Here is a 19860-nt window from a genome sequence, read left to right as displayed (position 1 = left end):
CTTACAAAATGAGGGTGGGAATGAGCATAGCCCAGAGGGGCCTACTGCCAAGTTTTGTAGTGTCTTTTCAACTTGAAAAGACACAAGGACTTCCTCTTCTCTTCTATAATATAGCCATACTAGTTTAATTATAAAAACAACTCCCCCAGTCCCTGGGTAAAATGCGCGCTCCAGGAGGCCCTGCCACATCCACCCTGAGGCACTGCAGTTTGGCCTGGGGAGAGAGGACCCTGGTCTGGAAGGCTCTCAGATCTCTGAACCGGTTTCCCCTACAGGCAGGACCACGGCCCCGGCAGAGAGAGCCTAGACTGACTAATGTTTGGAAAGCCAAGATCCTTTTCCTTTGCAGCTGAGCTACCGTGCAAGCCCTGGGTTCCAAGAATTTCAGCTGCTCTGCTACATCTGCTCTCATCAGTGCCTACTGAGGTTATTTTCCCAAATGACTTAATGAGTCGCAGAGAAGAAATAAACACAAGAACATCTGACCTCAGTGGACTGTAAAACTAATAAAAGTCACTGGCAAAGGTTTTCTCAGACAGCGCAGCCAAAGTGAAGCTGGGCCTAAATTTCCACCGTACGGGTATCACTGTTTCTTACAGCTGTCTTCCCTCTGCAGAGACGCACAAACAAGCGCGAGTGTACACAGCTGTTGGCGGTCCCAGCCGGGCCATGATGCTTGCTCAAGAAGATGACACGTGAGAGAGGAGTCGGGGGAGCCAGGCTGGGGGTCACAGGGAGTAGCCCTGGTCATGTGCAGGCACAGGACTAACCCTGTCCTCTGGAGAGCTCACCTTGCTGGCGTACTGCTCCAGGGCCACCACTGTGTCTGCGCTGAAGCCCTCGTCATCCTCTGCGGCCGGGTCCTCCAGGCCCACCTCTGTCTGCACAGCCAGGATGGTGCCATCTGACGGCATGGCCACAGGGTGGTGAATGTAGGCAGTGGAGCCGTCTTCCAGCTGGACGGCTTCCAGGGCACTGGGGTCATAGCCCTCTGCAGGGAACATGCGGTTAGCCGAGACGCTGCACAAGGGCAAGAGACGCGGCTGGGACCTGGGCATTGAGGTAACGAGAGGTACATATACCGAGGAGGGTCTTAGCCTCGGGTTTCTCCTGCTCCGTCACCTTGGTGGCCCGCTCTGGCTGGCCCTCCCTCTGGGGCCACCTCTCCTAAGGATGAGGTCTCCTACGGAGTACTGACTGGAAACGCACAAACTCGGTGAGGACCTGAGAGGACCATCATCTTGGCCGAGATGACCATGAGAACCTCCTGACTAGCGGCCCCTCACCCTGTCTAGTTCCCTCCAGGCAGCACAGCATCCAGAGGGAGCTTTGCAGGACACACGTGCGGTCTTGTTACCTGACAGCCTAAGCAGTTCAACCGTGTCCATTGGCCTCAGGATAAAAACCCAAACCCTTATTCTGCAGCCCCAGTGCTCTGGCTCCTGTCCTCTCTGTTTGGCTTCACTTTACCCACTCTGCCTTCCCCTCCAAGACTCAAGCTCCTGGCAGTTCCCTGAATGTGCCCTTCTTTCTCCCTGCCCACGTCCACCCCCGTTTCCGGGTCACACATGCTGTTCCTTCCGTCTAGAGTACTGAACCCTTCTTGCCATTGCTCTTCCCCAGCTAGGCCCACTCCATCCTCCAGCTCCCAGCCCAAGCATCACTTTCTCAGAAAAGCCCTCCCTGAGTCTGAACCCCATCTGCAGTGATCAGTTCAGGATGGTTCACTTCAAGCCCTTTCCCCCACTGGATTCTAGGAGAGCAGGGACTCTGTCCGATCCTGTTCTCTTTTGTAGACTCCATACCTAGTGCCTGGCATGCAGTAATGGCTCAAAAAACTACTTGTGGAAGAAATAAACCATTATTCTTCAGTACCTTAAAAGCTTCATTCTTAAAAAATGTGACTTAAGTGTGTAGTCCTGGTCTTGGATGGTATTATTGGATCCTATTTAGAGCCTTAAGACTTTGTGGCTGTGCTGGAGCCAGAGCCGCCAGGCCCAGGCCATGCACTCCCATGCTCAGGCTCCTAGGGGCAGAAGCAGCTGCTCCTGTGGCCCACACCAGGAAAGGCAGGGGTGCCTGCCAATCTAGGTGAGCGTGGGGCCCACGGCTCCATGTCTCTGCCCCAGCTCCCAGGGCACACAACACTATCCCCCAACCACAGCCAGTTCTGCCTCCCTTCCTTCTCACCAGTCAAGAGGACTGTGACCCCACCTCTGGGTGTGCGGTGTATGTAGGCCATGCTGCCATCTTCCAGCTGCACGGGCTGTCCATCCTCAAAGGAAAGCGGTTCTGTAATGAGAGCAACGCCTGCCTGTCTCTGGAGCTTGGGGTCAGAGCGGGGCTCCTTCAGCGGAGGCTGCCTGGCCTCCCTCATATGGCAGGGGTGTCCTGGGATGCCCTCACCTTTCTGCACTGTCACTTGGTGAATGTATGCAGTGGTCCCATCCTCAAGCTGGATCACTTGCCCTTCAAGAAGCTTGTCTCCTGTCAGGGCAGAAATGGAGAGAAGTGGGCCAGGCCCATAAGAGGGCTGAGGAACACTTGCCTGCTTTAGTAGAGGCCTGTTGGAGGCACAGTCTGCGTGTCTAAGCACAGCTTAGCCACTCTCCATGTTACCTCACTCCCTGCCTCCCAGGTCTGGGCCTCAGAGGTACCGAGGTAGAGACATCCTGCCATGAAGAACCCTACAGCTCCCAGAAGACTCCCCTTCCGTCACTCACAGGAGGAGCAACTTCATTTGTTATTCTACCCATACCACACAAAGCAGGGACTTCCAACCTGGCAGTAAGTTGCTGAGATTGAGCTAAATGGCAAACAAAGGATTCCCTGAAATCTGGAAAGGCCCCAAATGGATCCAAATTCAGATCTGACTCAAATTAACTAAATCAAAATATGTTCCCTTGTCTCCCACTGTGGCAGTATGCCAAGACCGAGACCCTCTGATAAGGCAGTATAACTTACAGGTTAAAAGCAATGGGCTCTGGGGCTTCCCTGGTGGCTCAATGGTAAAGAATCCCTCTGCCAATGCAGGAGAAACAGGTTTGATCCCTGGTCCAAGAAGATCCCATATGCCATGGAGCAACTAGGCCCGTGTGTCACAACTACTGAGCCTGTGTTGTAGAGCCAGGAGCCGCAAATGAGCCCACATGCAGCAACTACTGAAGCCTGAGTGCCCTAGAGCCCTGCAACAAGAGAAGTTACTCCAACTAGAGAGTAGTCCCCACTCACTGCAACTAGAGAAAAGTCTGTGCGGCAGCCAAGACCCAGCACAGCACCCCCACCCACACAAGAAAGCAAATGGCTCTACAACCAGTCCAGACCGCCTGGGTTTGAACTTCAGCTCTACCTCTTACTAGCTGTGTGATCTTAGACAACTTATTTAACTTCTCTGTGCCTCCTCTAAGAGCAAAAGGCTCTTAGATTAAGAATTAGAATTATATAGGCCTCTCCTTTGTCCAGGGAGTTTGAGAGGGAGAAGGGGTAAAGGCAGTGAGAAAGGGAAGAAGGGAGACTGAAGACTCAATGACAAGTGGTTTCTTTGTTCATTTACTTACAAGTTTCAAGACCAGACAGTTACTTCTGGCTCACCTCTGCTGATGTCTACCCCTCAGAAGAATTTTCAAACTTGTTCCCAAACTGAGTTTTCTTGGGTCTGTAACTAGCAGTTCTACAACCCAGCCAGAGTAGGTAAGGTGGGGACAGAGGTAGGAAGTAGGAGAGAAACGCAGCTGAGACAAGGGGAGAGCTTCCTCTCTTCCCTCCTGCCCAGCAAGCAGAAGGCTACCCTGCCTTTTAACACTTTAGCTGCCCAGCCAAGGGCACTAGTACTCGGGGATCTGAAAGTGTCAGCAGAGCTTCTGCTAGGAGTGTGGGTACTGCTGCAAGACAGGAAACAAGATGCTGAGAAGAGTTATTAAGGGAACATTCTCAACCTAGAATTCTTCTAACAAGCAGAGACGACAATGGGGAGAGGCGCGGGGTGCTGGTGGTGGGGAGAAGAGCTGACTGTCAGGGCCCTCATACCCCTGCAGAGGTGACTGCAGGTTCTGTTTTGCCTGGAATGATCCCGGTGCCTTTATTCATAGCATGTTCTTCCACTCTCCAAAGTGTCAGCTTTGAATAACACATTTCATGCTTACCCTGTTTATAGGTAAGTCTCATAACATTTTAGGGCTTCCGGCTGGCTAAGCTGGGCCCAGACAAAGCTGCCTGCTGACAGAGATGAAAGTGCACTGGTTGAGAGCATCAAAGGAGCTCACCTGCAACAGGGCGGCCTTTCAGGACAGTGAAGTTCTTGTTCCTCAAGGCCAGCTCTACTCTAAGCAGTATAAAATCTGCTGGGTGTGAGTGTGTGTGTGCATGCATGTAAGGACACACTATAGCACCATGGAAGAAGAGAAGAGAGCCAGGAAGAGTGACAAGAGAAAGATATACATGGGGAGGTGGGGGAGGTAAAGAGATCATCAGACACAAGAAGGGAAGGCATAAGAAAAGAGAGTGGCTTTCCAAGGCCAATCATAGCCACTTTTTTTTTTTTTTCATTCATTCAACCATTAATTCGTAACAGAAGACTGAGGCAAGGGGAATACCCAGGTCCATAGAGAAACGCAGCCCAATCGACACGTCCTGAGTTCTTCCATCCCACTGAGACTGCTGTGAGAGGGCAAAGACCTCTGATGGGAAGGCTGCAGGCTTCACAAGTGTTCTAGAGAAGTCCATTCTCAAGAAAACAAAGCCAGCCAGCTCCACATGTCATCATATGGAAAGAGCCTATCGATGCTATTAAGGAGCCTCTTTGTTGTCATCAGGAAGCAGCCAATTTAAAATGAAATCAACAAACAGTTTATAAGCTTGGGACCTGAAATACATTTTGACAATGTGTTGAAATGAAGGAAGGCAATGTTGCAATGACAGTGGAGATGTGAGGATGCCGGTGCTCCCAGAGCGCAGAAAAGGCCAAATGAAGAGAAGGAACGAGGCAGTGTTTGGCCAGTGCCGCCCAAGAACGACAGCATGCCATTTGGCAGGCCTGTAAATGCTGGCGAAAAGAAGGCGCTTGTCAGGACAGTGAGTGTCCTAGCCAGAAGGCCCTGCTCTTCAACAATGCTCTCTTCTGACTCCCTGCCCCCTTGAATTTAAGCCCCTTGAGAATTTGAACTTCAGGTAAATCTGAATTGCAGATAAACAGTGAAGGCTTTTTTTTTTTTTAGTACTTGGTGTTACTATGTTATTGCTTTTAGTATTTAATCTTATGTTTATACATAGCTTTCTCATGCAGTATTTGGAACATACTTAAACTACAAAATTATTCATTGTTTATCTGTAATTAAAATTTAACTATGTGCCCTGTACATTTTTTCTGGTCACCCTAGTGGGGCCACCCACCCCAAACCTAAATAGTATGTTGTACATGCTCAGAAGATAGTTTGATTGCTTAAATTAAAATGAACTGCTTCTAGAAAGAACTGAGAAAACTGGATAGGGAATATTTGAAAAGCAGGAAGTCACAAGCAGCACTGTGTTCATCCATGCCAGAAATATTTATGAACTTCTTACCACACATAGGGGAATCTTGGCTCCTGTAGCTAGACTAATCTGATTTTCTAGCCTCCCTAGGTGGCATTATATTTTAGAGTTACTTTTTCATCAATCACCTTGAGATATTCTCATGCAGAGCAAGTTGTGGCAAGCAGGCAAGAGGGCAGGGTGGTCGTGAGACTCTTGGACCGGGACAGGGCAGGATTCTGCAGTCCGCGGAAATACCTTTGACAGCTTGCTGGACATAGGCCGTCGTCCCATCACTGAGGGTCACCGTCTGCAGCCCCAAGCTCTCCATGGCAAACTCCTGCCCGTGCACTCAGACATGAAGTTGGCTTCTTCCCAGCACTGGAGCCACAGCTGAGGTTAGAGATTTCCTTTTGCGTCACAAATCTGAGAAAATGGACAGTGTCATATTATGAGCTGCATGGCTTCCTTCTGCCGCAAGGACACACAGGGAGAGTGAATGAGGCCAGCCAAGAAGAAGAAAAAGAGATGAATTCTTCAAAGTAGAGAACTATGTTGGCTTTTATTAAAAGAGTTCGAAATACATGCATTTAAGAATTCTAAAGACTGAGCATTCAAGAGAAACATGCCAGCCAAATTGGTTGTAAAGTAAGATTTCATTAATCAAAACCCACTTTTAGGGACTTCCCTGGTGGGCCAGTGGCTAAGACTGTGCTCCCAAAGCAGAGGGCCGGGGTTTGAACCCTGGTCAGGGAACTAGAAACCACATGCCACAACTAAAGATCCTGCATACCACAACCAAGACCCAGTGCAGTCAAATAAATAAGTAAATAAACAAGTCAATTGTTTATAAAACCCACTTTTAAATTCACTGCCCCAGAAGGGAGACCCACTGAAGGCAGGAGGCCAACTCCGCTGTTGCTGGTTCTCTGTGACCATTCTGACGTCTCTCCTATGCTCAGATCCATCTGTTCACCCAGAATCAGTAGGGTCATTCTTTTTTCGGGGGCCATGCAGCTTGTAGGATCTTAGTTGCTTGACTGGGGATTGATCCTAGGCCCTTTGCTGTGAAAGTACAGAGTCCTAACCACTGGACCACCAGGGAATTCCCACTGGGGTCATTCTTGATTCCTCCTTTATCCTCAGAAGTCTAGGAATACCACCATCTTATACCATATACAAAATTAATTCAAATGGATTAAAGACTTGAATTTAAAACCAGAAACCATAAAGCTCCTAGAAGAAAACATAGGTGGTAAGCTCTTTGACATCAGTCTTGGCAATGATTTCTTTATGGAATCTGTGACCAAAAGCAGAGGAAACAAAAATAAACAATTGGGACTAAAAAACTAAAAAGTTTCTGCACAGCAAAGGATACCATCAATAAAATGAAAAAGCAACCTATTAAATGGGAAAAATATTTGCAAATCCTGTATTTGATAAGGGGCTAATATGCAAAATACACAAAGAACTCAAATGACTCAGTAGCAAAAAGCCAAATACTCCAACTGAAAAAACAGGCAGATGATATGAAGAGACAGCTTTCTATGGCCAGTAGGTACATGAAAAGATGCTCAACATCCCAAATCACCAGTGGAATGCAAGTCAAAACCATAATGAGATATCACCTCATATCTATCAGAATGTTTTATCACCAAAAAGAAAGAAAAAATAAGTTTTGGCAAGGATGTGGAGAAAAGGGAACCCTGTGTGCTACTGGTGGGAATGTAAACTGGTGTAGCTACTATAGAAAACAGAATGGAGATTCTTCAAAAAATTTAAAGTAGAATTACCATTTAGTCGAGCAATCCCACTTTCGTGCATTTATCCAAAGAAAACAAAAACCTTAACTTGAAAAGATACATGCACACACACAGGAATATTATTCAGCCACAAAAAGAATGGAATCTTGCCATTTCAACAACATGGATGCACCTTGAGGACATGACGCTAAGTGAAATAAGTCAGGCGGAGAAAAAATAAGCACCTTATGATCTCATTTATATGTGGAATCCTTAAATAGATTCATAGATACAGGAAACAGATTGGTGACTGCCAAAGGCAGGGGTTGGGGGTAGGTGAAAAGAGTAAAGGGAGTGAAAAGGTACACACTTCCAGTTATAAAATCAGTCCCGGGGGATGCAAGGTACAGCATGATGACTACAGTTAATAAAACTGTATTGCATATTTGAAAGTTGCCAAGAGAACAAAAGTTTTATCACAAGAAAAAAATTCCGTAAGTGCACATGGTGCTGGCTGTTAGCTGACTATGGTGATCATTTCACAATATGCAGATACTGCCTCGTGTTGTACACCTGAAACGAATATAATGTTGCATGTCAATTATACCTCAATTTAAATAATTAAAAGACAGACAAGAAAGTCAAGGTACCTAATTCCAGGTGAGTATCACCTCTCACCTGGTGACTAATTTAAGAACCTCCTAATATGTGTCAATAAATTCTTGCCTGTTTCTCACTCAAATTTTGTGTCAGAATGCCTTTTTTGTTTTTAAAGTACAAATCTAAACCTACTACTTCCTTGATTAAAACTCATCAGTGGCTTCCTATCACCCTAGGAGTTCATTCACCTTGCAGGCAAGGCTGGTCCCCTCAGAAGTCCCTGCAGCCCTGGCCACCATGTTTTCCTGGCACCCACAGTCCCAGGGTCACATGCCTATCTCTTCCTCTTTAGCACGTGTTGCCTGCACAAGACTTCAGGCTCCAAACCCAGATCCTGGTTCACTGCGGGCTCGCCACAAATCCTCGAGCTGTGACTTGCCGGTCCTTGTGCCAGTAGGGAAGCACGGACGCGTCCGACTGGCAGCACTCACTGTGCTTCTGCCGTGGGACGGAGTGTCCCGGAGCCCTGCTCCAGGGCAAGGTTCTCTTTGCCACCCATCCTTAGGATTCGCCTGGACTCACAGTCTGCACGGCCTACTGGATTCTTACTAGCTGCCAGCTCATCTTCTCAGTCAGTGCTGCCCCACCTGTTAGCAGATCAGGGCACCCAGAGAGGACATTCATCTGTCACTTTGGGTGCTGGTGCTGGAAGTCATGAGCAGCCAGCTGGAGCTCTGGCAGTTCACAGGGCTGAGTGGGTGAGTGCCCTGACATAGCTATAGCCCATGTGTGACACACTGGTGGGGACGTTCCATGCTAGACTTGGCCTCTCCCCTAGAATGATGTATTCCTTCTGTCCATAAACATTTACTGAATGGGCTAAGCTCTGGGACAGCAACGCTACCACCACTGATAGTGAATACAGCCAGAGAGCTAACCATGTACGAGGCATTTAAATGTGGTAACCTGTTTAATCCTCACAATGACCCTTTAACTAAACACTATTATTATCCTTATCTTACAGTTGAGGGAGTTGAAGCTCTACTCAAGGTTGCAGAGCTAGTAAGTGAAAGAAAAGGATCTGAATCCAGGCCACCTGGCACCAGAGCAGTGCTCCTAAGCAGTCTACTCTGCTGCCAAATACGGAGATTTTTAGCTGGAGTTTACGAACCCAGAAGCCACCTGATAACACGTTTTTGGTTTGTGAGCTTGCACATTTTTCTGAAGAGGGGAGAGTCATGACTGTCATCGGAGTTTTACAGGGATTGAAGGAGGTAAGGAACCATTAGTCTAGGTGGGAATTCAGATATATGACTCATCTTTTCTGGTCTACTCGGATCCTGGCAGTGACCCCAGTGTTGCCCAGAGTCCTGATGACCCCCAACATGGTCCCTACCTCATGAAAGCCCTGGGTCTGGCCTCTACTGGACTGCTCCAGGACCTTCGACTTTCATTCTCTTAACCAGGGAGAGAAGTTCTTTTGGTGAACTGATTTCATATTAACAGCACTGTATCAGAGATAATACACCTGAGAGACCTATGTCTGAAAACAAAGCAGACTACAGGTTGAAAAGGGATTACAAAACAGCCTCAGATCTTTATGGCTGGGCCCTGTGGCTGCTGAGGCAATGGTTGGTTTAACTTAGCTCATCTGCATTCTACTGAGATTTTCTGAGGAAAATCTGTGCCATGGTTAACAACACAGGCTCTGCTGTCAGTCTCGGTTCTAACTCAGACTTTGCCTCTTTCAAGCTGTGTGTCCTTGGAAAGTAACTGGACCTCTCTGAAATTTAGATGATACATCTTAAAAACAAAATGAGGATAACAGTGGCATCTTCGTCACATGTTGCTGTCAGGATGAAATGAGGTCACATATGTCAGCATTTAGCACAGTGAAGGCACACAGGAATTACTCGAGAAACGCTGGCTCTGGGGAAGGGGATGAAAGGGTAACCTAAAGGGATATGGTCTTGAAGCAATGAGTATTTCTGTAACAGCTAGGAGTACTGACAACAGCCTGGGATCTACAGAAAGGCTTGTAACCTCAATTTCACCTCCTGTTATTGCCTCTTAATCTGTAAAAATGAACTGTTGGCCCAAATGACCCTAAAATCCTTGCCACCATTCATGTAATTACATTAATTAAATATACAGATCTTAATACATGTCACCTGCTGTTTAAAGTACTCTCTCTATACTATCTCTTTTAATCTTAAAAACAATCCTATGAGGAAGTGAGTACACTATCCCCATTTTACAGCTGAGATGACTGAAGCTTATAGGTGGAGTAATTTGCTCAAGGTCCTAGAACAAGTTAGTGCTGAAGCCAGGATCTAAGCCAGGCTGGCCGGCCCCGGAGTCCATACCTCTTAATATTTGGTTTACTTCCTCCTTTTGCTAATCCACTGTAATACAACATCAGCTCTTAGAACACTTGAATACTGGTTTTTTAACTTTCATCTCACTCACTGCAACTTAATCCTGGTTCTTCTCGACCTGACCACATAGAAGGAGGGAACAGCTAGCAGCCACATTTCCCAAAATAACGCTTTTCAGACTCAAAGAAAACAAATCCCCACTCTTTTACATGTTCTCATGTCCAGGCTAAATATTCAGTTTTCCTCCTTAAGCCTCATAACATAAACCTTTAATAAAACAGTCCGCTCTTGCTCTCTAGCTCTTCTGGATCGCTGAACCCGCCTTCCAACAGTGCCTGACTGCGGATGGTGAGAAGTTGCTTCTTGGCTGCCAGGCACATACTAGTGTCTGATTGCCATTTTTCTCCCTTTCTTTTGTTAAATAATGGTCAACTCCAACGCCTCCTGTGCCAGTACTACGTCAACCGCAGGGACACTGGCAGAGCCGAAGAGGGCTTGTCACTGCCCGAGGATGGCTGGGTCTGAGCAGTTCCTGCCTGTACTGGACATTTCAGATTATTAACTGCCGTGGCCCTCTGACAAAGGGCAGGGGTGAGCTGGGGGTGGGGTAGGGGAGCAGGAGTAGCTGCTATGTTTTCTCTTTGGAGGGTGTAATTTTTACCAGCTCCCTAATGACCTGAGCTGAATGGAGAGCTAGTCTAGGGGGAGGAATAAGAGCCATGACAAAAGGTAGGGATGAAAAGGGAGACTGACACACCCAGAATTAGCAGCAAGTCCAGTTCCTGTTTGTTGCATTTTTAAATGAACTTTACCTATTGTTGGTTCCTGTGCAGGAAACAGCTCTATGACTTCATAATAAATACATGTGTTTCCTCTTGTAAACATAAGTTATAGTTACCAGCAAGATAGCATTTAGAAAAACTTTTGAGATACATTGAATCTTTCTCTGTGAAAAAAGATGGGCTTAAATTGTCTCCTCAAAGCAGAAAAATAAGAGGTATATCAGATGGGAAATGAAAGAGGAGCCACGTGCTTCTCCACTATGTCATGGTTCAGATTTAATCTGATCCACACCTAAGCAGGGCTTTGCCTGGACTGCAGGCACCTGTTTGCTAGTCTATCATTTCCTGCAAACCTGAATTCTGGGTACATTTAAAATAAGGGTTTCTGGACTCTGTCAGCCCAGAGGGTACTGAGGAGCCAAAAAAGAAAAAAAGAAAACGTTCGCTTGGAAACAGAGAAATGATCAACTTTGGGGAAAAAATGACAATTTTCACTCAGATAATTACTAACGTGGAAATTCAGAAAACTTCTCAGAAAGGACAAAGCGACATTAGGTCGGAAGGGACAAAGACTGAGGGAGTCAAGTGGCAAACAAATGAGAAGCAGACTTGGAAGGGCTGTAGTAAAATGATTCAGTGTTTGTTATTATAGAAAAAGACTCCAATGCACACACAAAACCCGTAGCGAAACAGGCTTGGTTCTGTGGGTTTCCAAAAACTAAAGAGAAAACAGGAAATTAATAACAGAAACACATTTAAGACACCAGCTAAACATCTCTTTCCAAAAGGCACACTGATGTTAAAAGCCCGAACTACTTTTTAGTATGGTTCCTATTTGGCTACTGAAATTTTACAGGTTTGAATTAGTCACAGAAAAGGGAGTAATTGGGGAAAATGGATTATTTTTAATTCCAAAAAAGTCAATGAAAATACAGTCTCCTTTACTGCAGAATGGCATTCATTTAAACTAAAACAGATAACTTAAAAACCTAATTTTCAGACAAATGTTTAAGTGAATTTAACAGCTCAGTTTGTAAACACTCAACAGAGCAATCATGGCTTAGTTTCAAACTCACCTTTAGTCCATGAAAAGAAAAGTCCAGAAAAAAAGGGAATTTGGAAGGAACTGAACTGAACTGATTCCAAAGATATCACTTTATATCAACAAACAAATTAATACAGATATGAGGAGGTTACATTTGAATTGTTACTGGAATTCAGCTTGGGGTCACCACGTGCTTGAGAAGGGCTATTTGACAGTTTCAGAAGGGACTGGATCATCACAGTTATTTGGAAACATCATATCATTTAAAACATCACTCTGGGACAAAAACGTTAAATTTATATTATCAGCTCATCAAAATGGAATAATATCCAGATCTCAAACAGGAAGAGAAGGTAGTTTTGGCCCTTTGAAGCATAAAAAATCTAAGTCAGAAGAGTTGGCTTTAAAAAAACCCTCAGCATTAGGGAGAAATATTAAAGAAATAATATATAAGGCATGATATTAAAAACACATGTAATTTATAAACAACTAATAAGGACCTATTGTATAGCATAGGGAACTAAATAATCTGTAATGACCTATGTGGGAAAAGAATCTAAAAAAGTGCGGACATATGCACATGTATAACTGATTCACTTTGTTGTTCGGCAGAAACTAACACAACATTGTAAATCAACTATACTCCAATAAAATTTAAAAAAAACCACACATGTAACTGAACTGTACACTTAAAAATGGTTAAGATGGCAAATTTTATGTTCTGTGTATTTTACCACAATAAAAAAAACTGGGCAGATAAAAAGCCACATGTAGACACTTACAAACCTCGAAGAATAACACCAAATTTCCCCTGGATAAATAAGGCTACGATATGAATTCACACAAGCAAAAAAACACTAATATTAAGTAAACAACACACAAAAAAGGTTCATTATCATTAATAATTAAAGAACAAGAAAGAATAATCATGATGATATGATACTTATTGAATTACCAAAAATCAAAGTGAAAGTATTCACAGCCAATAAACAATGACATACCACTACACACCGACTACAGGAGCTGAAAATTCAAAGACTGAAAACTCCAAATGCTGGTGGGGATGCAAAACGGCATAGCAAAATGGTACTCTGGAAGACAGTTTGGCAGGTTCTTACAAAGCTAAACATCTTCTTACAATAATACCCAGAAATCTTATTCCTAGGTATTTACCCAAATGAGTTGAAAACTTATGTCTACAGAAAAACCTGCACATGGATATTCAGAGCAGCTTTACTCATAATTGCCCCAAACTGGAAGCAATCAAGACACCCTTCAATAAACAAACTGTGATACATTCATACTATGGAACATTATTCAGCAATAAAAAGAAAAGTTATTAAGTCACGAAAAGACATAGAGGAACCTCAAAATGCACTTTGCTAAGTCAAAGAAGCCAATTTGAAAAGGTTACATACAGTATCATTCTGCTGCTGCTGCTAAGTCACTTCAGTCATGTCCGACTCTCTGCGACCCCATAGACGGTAGCCCACCAGGCTCCCCCGTCCCTGGGATTCTCCAGGCAAGAATACTGGAGTGGGTTGCCATTTCCTTCTCCAGTATCATTCTAATGAATGATATTCTGGAAAAGAAAAAACTTAAAGAGACAGTGAAATGATCAGTGGTTGTCAAAGGAGAAGGGGAAGGAGGGGAGTGATGAATAGGCAGAGCATAAGACGTTTTCAGAGTAGTGAGACTATTCTGCATAAGTCTATAATGGTGGATACTTGACATTGTATACCTGTCAAAATCCAGTGTACAACACAAAGAGTGAACCATAATGTAAACTATAGCCCTAATTAATATTAATGCCTCCACGTTGGTTCACCAATTGTAGCAGATACACCCCATCAATGTAAGATACTAACTGGGGGTAACTGGGAGGGTTAGGGTAGGGGGTGCATAAAAATACACAGGAACTCTCTGTACTTCCTGTTTTTCTGTAAATCTTAAACTGCTCTAAGATATAGTCTATTAATTAAAAAAAAAAGAAAGAAATATCCAAACATGGATGCTGGCAAGGCCAGGAGAGGTGGGCACAAGTGTGCACTGCTGTGGCACTGCAGGGGCTCCAGGCTCTCCCCCACCAGAAAAGGTTCAGGTGCTGAGGCCTAACATTCATCCCAGAAAAAGACAGGACAGAAAACAAGAGCTACTTGCACAAGATCCTGGTTACATACCCACTCTCATTTTCTGAGTGACTTGTTCATTGAAAGTTGAAAGTGTTAGTCCCTCAGTCGTGTCCGATTCTTTGGGACCCTATGGACTATAGCCCGCCAGGCTCCTCTGTCCATGGGATTCTCCAGGCAAGAATACTGGAGTGGGTTGCCACTCCCTTCTCCAGGGATCCTGTTCAATAAGATGGGCTATATCTTGTATTTTTTAAAAATATATTATTATTCACTGTGCCACAAGGTATACAGAATGCAGGATCTTAGTTCCCTGACCAGGGATTGAACCTGTGCCCCCTGCAACAGAAGCACAGAGTCCTAACCTGTCCTAACCAAAAAGTCCTTATATCTTATATTCTTGTTTAGTTGGTCAGAGACTCTCCTTAAATAGAAACATAAACATCTAAACCAGATGCAGTGAAGGGAATTACTCTGCCAGTTATATTATTTTTCCCTCAAACTTAACTCTTTGGGGATGAAAATAACACACTCCTACTGAACTTACTGTTAAACTGCTTATAATTCAGGTTCTTAGAGAGCAAGCATTTCGGCTTAATCAGCACCTTACAAAGAATGTGCCCACAAATACTAAATGAATAACACTCCTAGGTCACATAGCTAACTGAGCTCTTTAGCTCAAATTTGAATCCTGAATCGGCTCCACTTATTGTGAATCAGATCTGACTGAAACTTCTGAGATTGGCTTTGAAACCCTTCATCTACCGCAGAGACATAAATTCCCTAGAAGAAGTTCCTGGCAGAAGAGTAAATGCTGAGTGAAGTAATGAAAGAGGGAAGGAACTGAATCCCACCATCCCCGCTCTTTCTCCAGCCCCAGATAGGATGCCCACTTTTTCCTCACTTGCCTCATCTATGACAGCCACAAAGTTTTCTCCGAGACCCAGTTCAAGACCAAGATTTCCCTGGCCAACACCACACCAGACCGTCAGACCCCAGCCACTTCTTCCGCACTCAGGAATGAAGTTACTACACCAGGTGGCTCGTCTGCAGTGTTCCATGAGGGCACGGATATATCTCCCTGTCATTGGATCCTCTGTGTCCAGAGCCCAGAACATGGCAGGCATTCACTGGGTATTGCTTTAGTGAAGGAAGGGAGGACTCAGCACCAATAACATTACCCTGTGTAGAGCTCAGCAGTTTCCAACATGCTCTCAGATATACAGATACATTATCTTGCTTGCTCTAAGCACTGCTTCATCAGCTCTCACAGCGGGAGGGGCTGAGAAGACAGCTCATTTCTAGTCTAAAGCAGTCATTCTGCAGATGAAGAGACAGAGGCCAGAACTGCCAGAGAAGTCCCAAAGGATCACATGGCTACCTGGGGGCAGAGCTGAGTCTCACACCAGAGCCGTCAGTGTTCTTCCACTCTACTCCTTTGTCTCTGGCCCAGTAACAGTGCTCTTTCAGTTCCCAGAAGGGCAGACATTCACTAACAAGTCGAAGAGAGTTGTATATCTAGCTGCTTACTCAATATTTCCATGTCCCAAAACATCTCAAACTTGACATATTCAAAAGTGAATACCTTAGCTCCCTTTCTCACCATGTGCCCTTCTTCCAGGCTCCCCCATTTCAGTAAATGGGAACTCCACTGTTAAACTGCTCAGGCCAAAAATGAAGGAGCAATCCTCAACTTCTCTATTTCTTTCGCATGCCACTTCCAATCCTTCAGCAAATCCTACTGGCTCCTCTTTCAAAACATATCCAGAATTCAAGCACTTCTCACTCTTTGGCTTTTTACTTTGGGTCCAAGCTACCCACTTTTCTTGCCTGAACTATAGCAGTAGTTTCCTAATCAGTTTCCTTCCTTCCACTCTTGCCCACTACAACTTATTCTCAACACAGAAGCCAGAATGATCCTTTATGTCAGATCACGTCACTCATGTGCCTCGAACCCTCCAATGGCTCCCACCTCATTCACAAGTCACAAAAAATCCAGGGGCCTATAAGGCCTAATACAATTTACCACAAATCTACTCCCACCCACATCTCTTGCTATGTTTCTCCTCTCTCAACCTACTGCAGCCATAATGACTGGTGTCCTCACGTTTCTTGAACATATGAAGCATACTCTTGCCTCAGGGCCTTTGCACTTGCTCTCTGACAGCAGAGGGAATATACTTCCCTCAGATAAATGCCTGGCTCACCCCTTAACTTCCTTTGGGTCTTTGCTTAGATGTTACCCTTTCAGTGAGAACTTCCTTGATCACCCTAATAAAATTTTAATACCCTGACTTCTGGTACTCTTCATCTTCCTTCTCTGCTTAATTTTCTCAATATATATTTACTTGTTTATCATATGCTTCTGCTTCATCCCAACAGGTGAGCTCCTTAAATCCTGGAGCTTTGTTTTATTCACTACTCTAACCCCAGGCACTACAAAAGTACCTGGCTTCTAGCAGATATTCAGCAAACATTAGTGGAATGAATGAATGAGTAAATTAATGAATGAACATCCTCACCTTTAGAATCTCCCAGCAATCTAAAGGGTTCAGGCCAGAAGGGGAAGACCCTGGTTGAGCTCTGACCTCTCCCTCACTCCCTGCACAGCTTCTCCTTCTTCTTAGGTCCAGCCCAGTCCCTTACTACAAGAAACCACATCTGGGCTGGGAAGCAAGGCAGGACCAGGGCAACAGGTGCTTGTTGCCAGGATGGTACAATTCTACATAGTGCTAATTTTTGGCTTTGGCATCCTGATACCTCGTAAACAGAAGAGGTCAAAAATAGGTTGGGACTAGATAGTAGTACTGACTCAGTTTAATGGCAACTCATCTGCTTTGAGATGTCTTTCAAGGAACAGTGCTAAACTTGCACGTGTTCACCTAGCTGTCCTCTTTTTTCTCAAACTCTTTCTTATGGATTTCAAACATGCAGAATAGTAGAAAGAATACTATAGTGAACTCCATGACCACATTACCCAAAGCAACAATTACCAACATTATGTCAATTTGGTTTGTTCTATTCTCTGTCTCTGCAACCCCCACTAAATATTCCATGAAGCTGTTTTCTTGAGAACTGATCTACATATGACAGACTCTGGTCTTGTTAACATGGTATTTTAGCAACTATGTCAACCAATTTCTCTAGTCTTACCAGAAATACAGTTTAAAAAAAAAAAAAGCACTTACACCCATTCTCTCACCAAAGCAATGACTAAAAACGGAAGTATCTAAATTCCAGACTGTTTAAATCAAGGGACTTGCCAATTATTTGGAGGGATTTGGGGAGAAGGGTTTTGTAGCTACAAAATAGATGTAGACATGAGCTGTTTTCACTTGTTTGTATCTGAGGCAGAATTTCTGAATGAGCTTGTTCAATCCAGTAAGTATTTACTGACTACCTGCTACATATGAGGGACACGATTAAGATGACAGAAGATAAGAAAACCCAGCCTCTGTTCTTAAGGAAATCACAGTTGGCGGGTGGAGGATGGGTGTTGGGTGAGAAGAGTGTAGTAGTAATAACTAACATCCAAGGCAGAATACATTCTGTAGCCTGAGAGATGAACAAACCCAAGGTGAAAGTTCCTTTCAAAAATCAATCCACAGATTTTTCAGACCCCAAGATTTACCTCTTCCTTAACTCTAATTTTGCCTTCTGCTGAATTTATTGCTCTACAGCCAATACGTATATTATATGGGATCAGAGAATTCAGTGACCCACAGAACGGACTTTTGGAAGTGGATCTTTCATGTCACATGTTACCATCCAGTCTTACCATCCAGTCTTCTGGTGGCAGAGAACTGGAAAGTCCTCCCAGGGTTTGGAAAACAATGGGGCTACCTCAGGGCCGACACTCAAAGTGTTCTACTCTTTGAGAGCATATACTGCAAGCAGCTTCATAAACAGAAGAGACTGTGTCAAGGAGACATGGCTAGATGGATTCAGAAGGACTTCCAAGAACTCTCTCCCGGCTACCTAAAGGACTGTGATCTTAGTGATCCATTATCAGAAGAGTGCAGCTCTTTGGACAAACCGATGAGGTTTGGTTGGCCAGGTTGTGTAGGAAGGAGAAAGTGCATGGTCATTCATATGCCCCTGGAATTAGATGCACAGGAGAGTGGAAGAAGGGCAGAATTAAGATGGAAGAAAGGTTTACATCATAATCAATGTTACCAAGATTTATGAGGTGAGGATGCATGAGAGAAAAAGAGTAGGGTAGGAAACAGGCACTGTGGAATGGATGGGGCACAGGAACAGGGATAAGGAAAAGGACGATTCTGGTTTGAAAAGATCACTGATGGAAGTGAGAAAGATGCCGCGTGATCCAAGAATCATGAGAGGCAGGATCTCACAAGATACTGAAGAGCGTGTGACAAGGAGGGACCTTTGAATGGGAGGGTGTACAGATTATGAAGGATGGGTTCCCACTGGAATGGAAGGGGGTCACTTCACTGAAGCTGGGTGAAGTGGTCACTAGATAAAGGTTTTGGGTAATAGGATGTAGCTATGGATGGCAGAAGGGAGACAGCTGGAACACTCAGATTGGAAATCTCTTATTTATATGATTTCCTGGGAGTAAGAAGACTGAGGATGAGAGGATTTGGGGTAAAGTGCCAGTGAGATGGGAGACACCTTAGGATAAGCAGGAGTTCCAAGGACTCATGGGGTGAGAGGATATTTGGACAAAGGATAAAGAGAGGTACTAAGGTGCAGGGGTCTCAGGACACGTGGGGTCAGAAGTTATGAATAATGGGTTGAGGAAGACACCAAGCCATGTGGCAACGGTTAATATTAATAAAAACCTTGGAGGTCATAGCAAGTGTTGATGTTGGGCTTAGAAAATATTAGAAAATAGGGAACAAGGGGCTGAGGGTAACCTGGAAACCCAGGTAGGTTTAGGAGCAAGAGAAGCTATGGATCAAAAGAGTTTTGAAGATCGTGGGTTCAGATGACAGCTCTGCTACTCATCTGTGTAAGTTTCAGGTTCGTCACTTGTTTAAAACTAATTTGTTTAAAACCCAAACAAACAAAATATGGGAAATAGTGGTAGATATAGGAAGAATCACATCTTGGGTTTGTGAAGGGAAAACTTAATTCACACATACAAAGCGTGGTACACAGTAGGTGCTCAGCACTAAGTGCTAATCTTCATTAAGGAAATAGCAGAGTCAAGAGCCAAAGAAGTGAGGAGGCCATAGGAGACAAAAGAGAACAGGGATTCCAAGAGCTTAGGGGTACAAAGATAATGCAAAGTGTGGGCCCTGCATTCATTATCTGCTGACTCCCTAGCACCCAGGATGGAGTTAAGACCTGTAAGAGCTTCTCAGCATATACTTAAGGGCTCCCTTAGCTTGGTGCCAAGTGCTTGAATACATTACCTCAAGCACTACTATCATCCTCCAGGAGGAGAGGTGACAAGTGAAGCTAAAAGATATGCCCAAGGCACCATAGCTTAAGGGTCAGAGTCAAACCAGAGCAGGTCTCTAATCACATCAATACCCCAAGCTGAAGCACTCTTATCCTGCTTTGCAGACATGTTAACTGATGAGGCTTGATCAAGGGAAATGGGTACAGCCTATTGTGTAGGGAGTCACAGGAGTGAAGGAATAAGGTTAAGAAGTGAGTGGACCCTGGGGTGAGGTTACAACAGTAAACTTCTAGCTAGGAATACAA

General features: G+C 44.6%; 1 protein-coding gene across 9 annotated transcripts in view; it reads right to left on the bottom strand.

Moving 5' to 3' along the window:
- The window catches only part of ZNF76 (zinc finger protein 76), a 28228-nt gene that overhangs the window by 7191 nt on the left and 1177 nt on the right, over positions 1 to 19860 (bottom strand). For 6 of the 9 annotated variants that reach the window (XM_055406106.2, XM_055406110.2, XM_055406111.2 and 3 more), the window contains exons 2-5: positions 5767 to 5934; positions 2407 to 2487; positions 2191 to 2292; positions 792 to 991 (exon numbers count right to left, since the gene is read on the bottom strand). In XM_055406106.2, the coding sequence (XP_055262081.2) occupies positions 792 to 991; positions 2191 to 2292; positions 2407 to 2487; positions 5767 to 5839 (456 nt within the window). In that variant the 5' untranslated portion in view covers positions 5840 to 5934. The remainder of the gene's footprint in view (positions 1 to 791; positions 992 to 2190; positions 2293 to 2406; positions 2488 to 5766; positions 5935 to 19860) is intronic. The other 3 variants (XM_055406108.2, XM_055406112.2, XM_055406113.2) reach the window with 1 other exon arrangement.

Source organism: Moschus berezovskii, chromosome 23 (assembly GCF_049115385.1).
Source record: "Moschus berezovskii isolate FMDL1 chromosome 23, NW_MosBer_1.0, whole genome shotgun sequence".
Taxonomy (NCBI): Eukaryota; Metazoa; Chordata; class Mammalia; order Artiodactyla; family Moschidae; genus Moschus; species Moschus berezovskii.
This window is presented reverse-complemented; position numbering and strand designations above follow the sequence as displayed.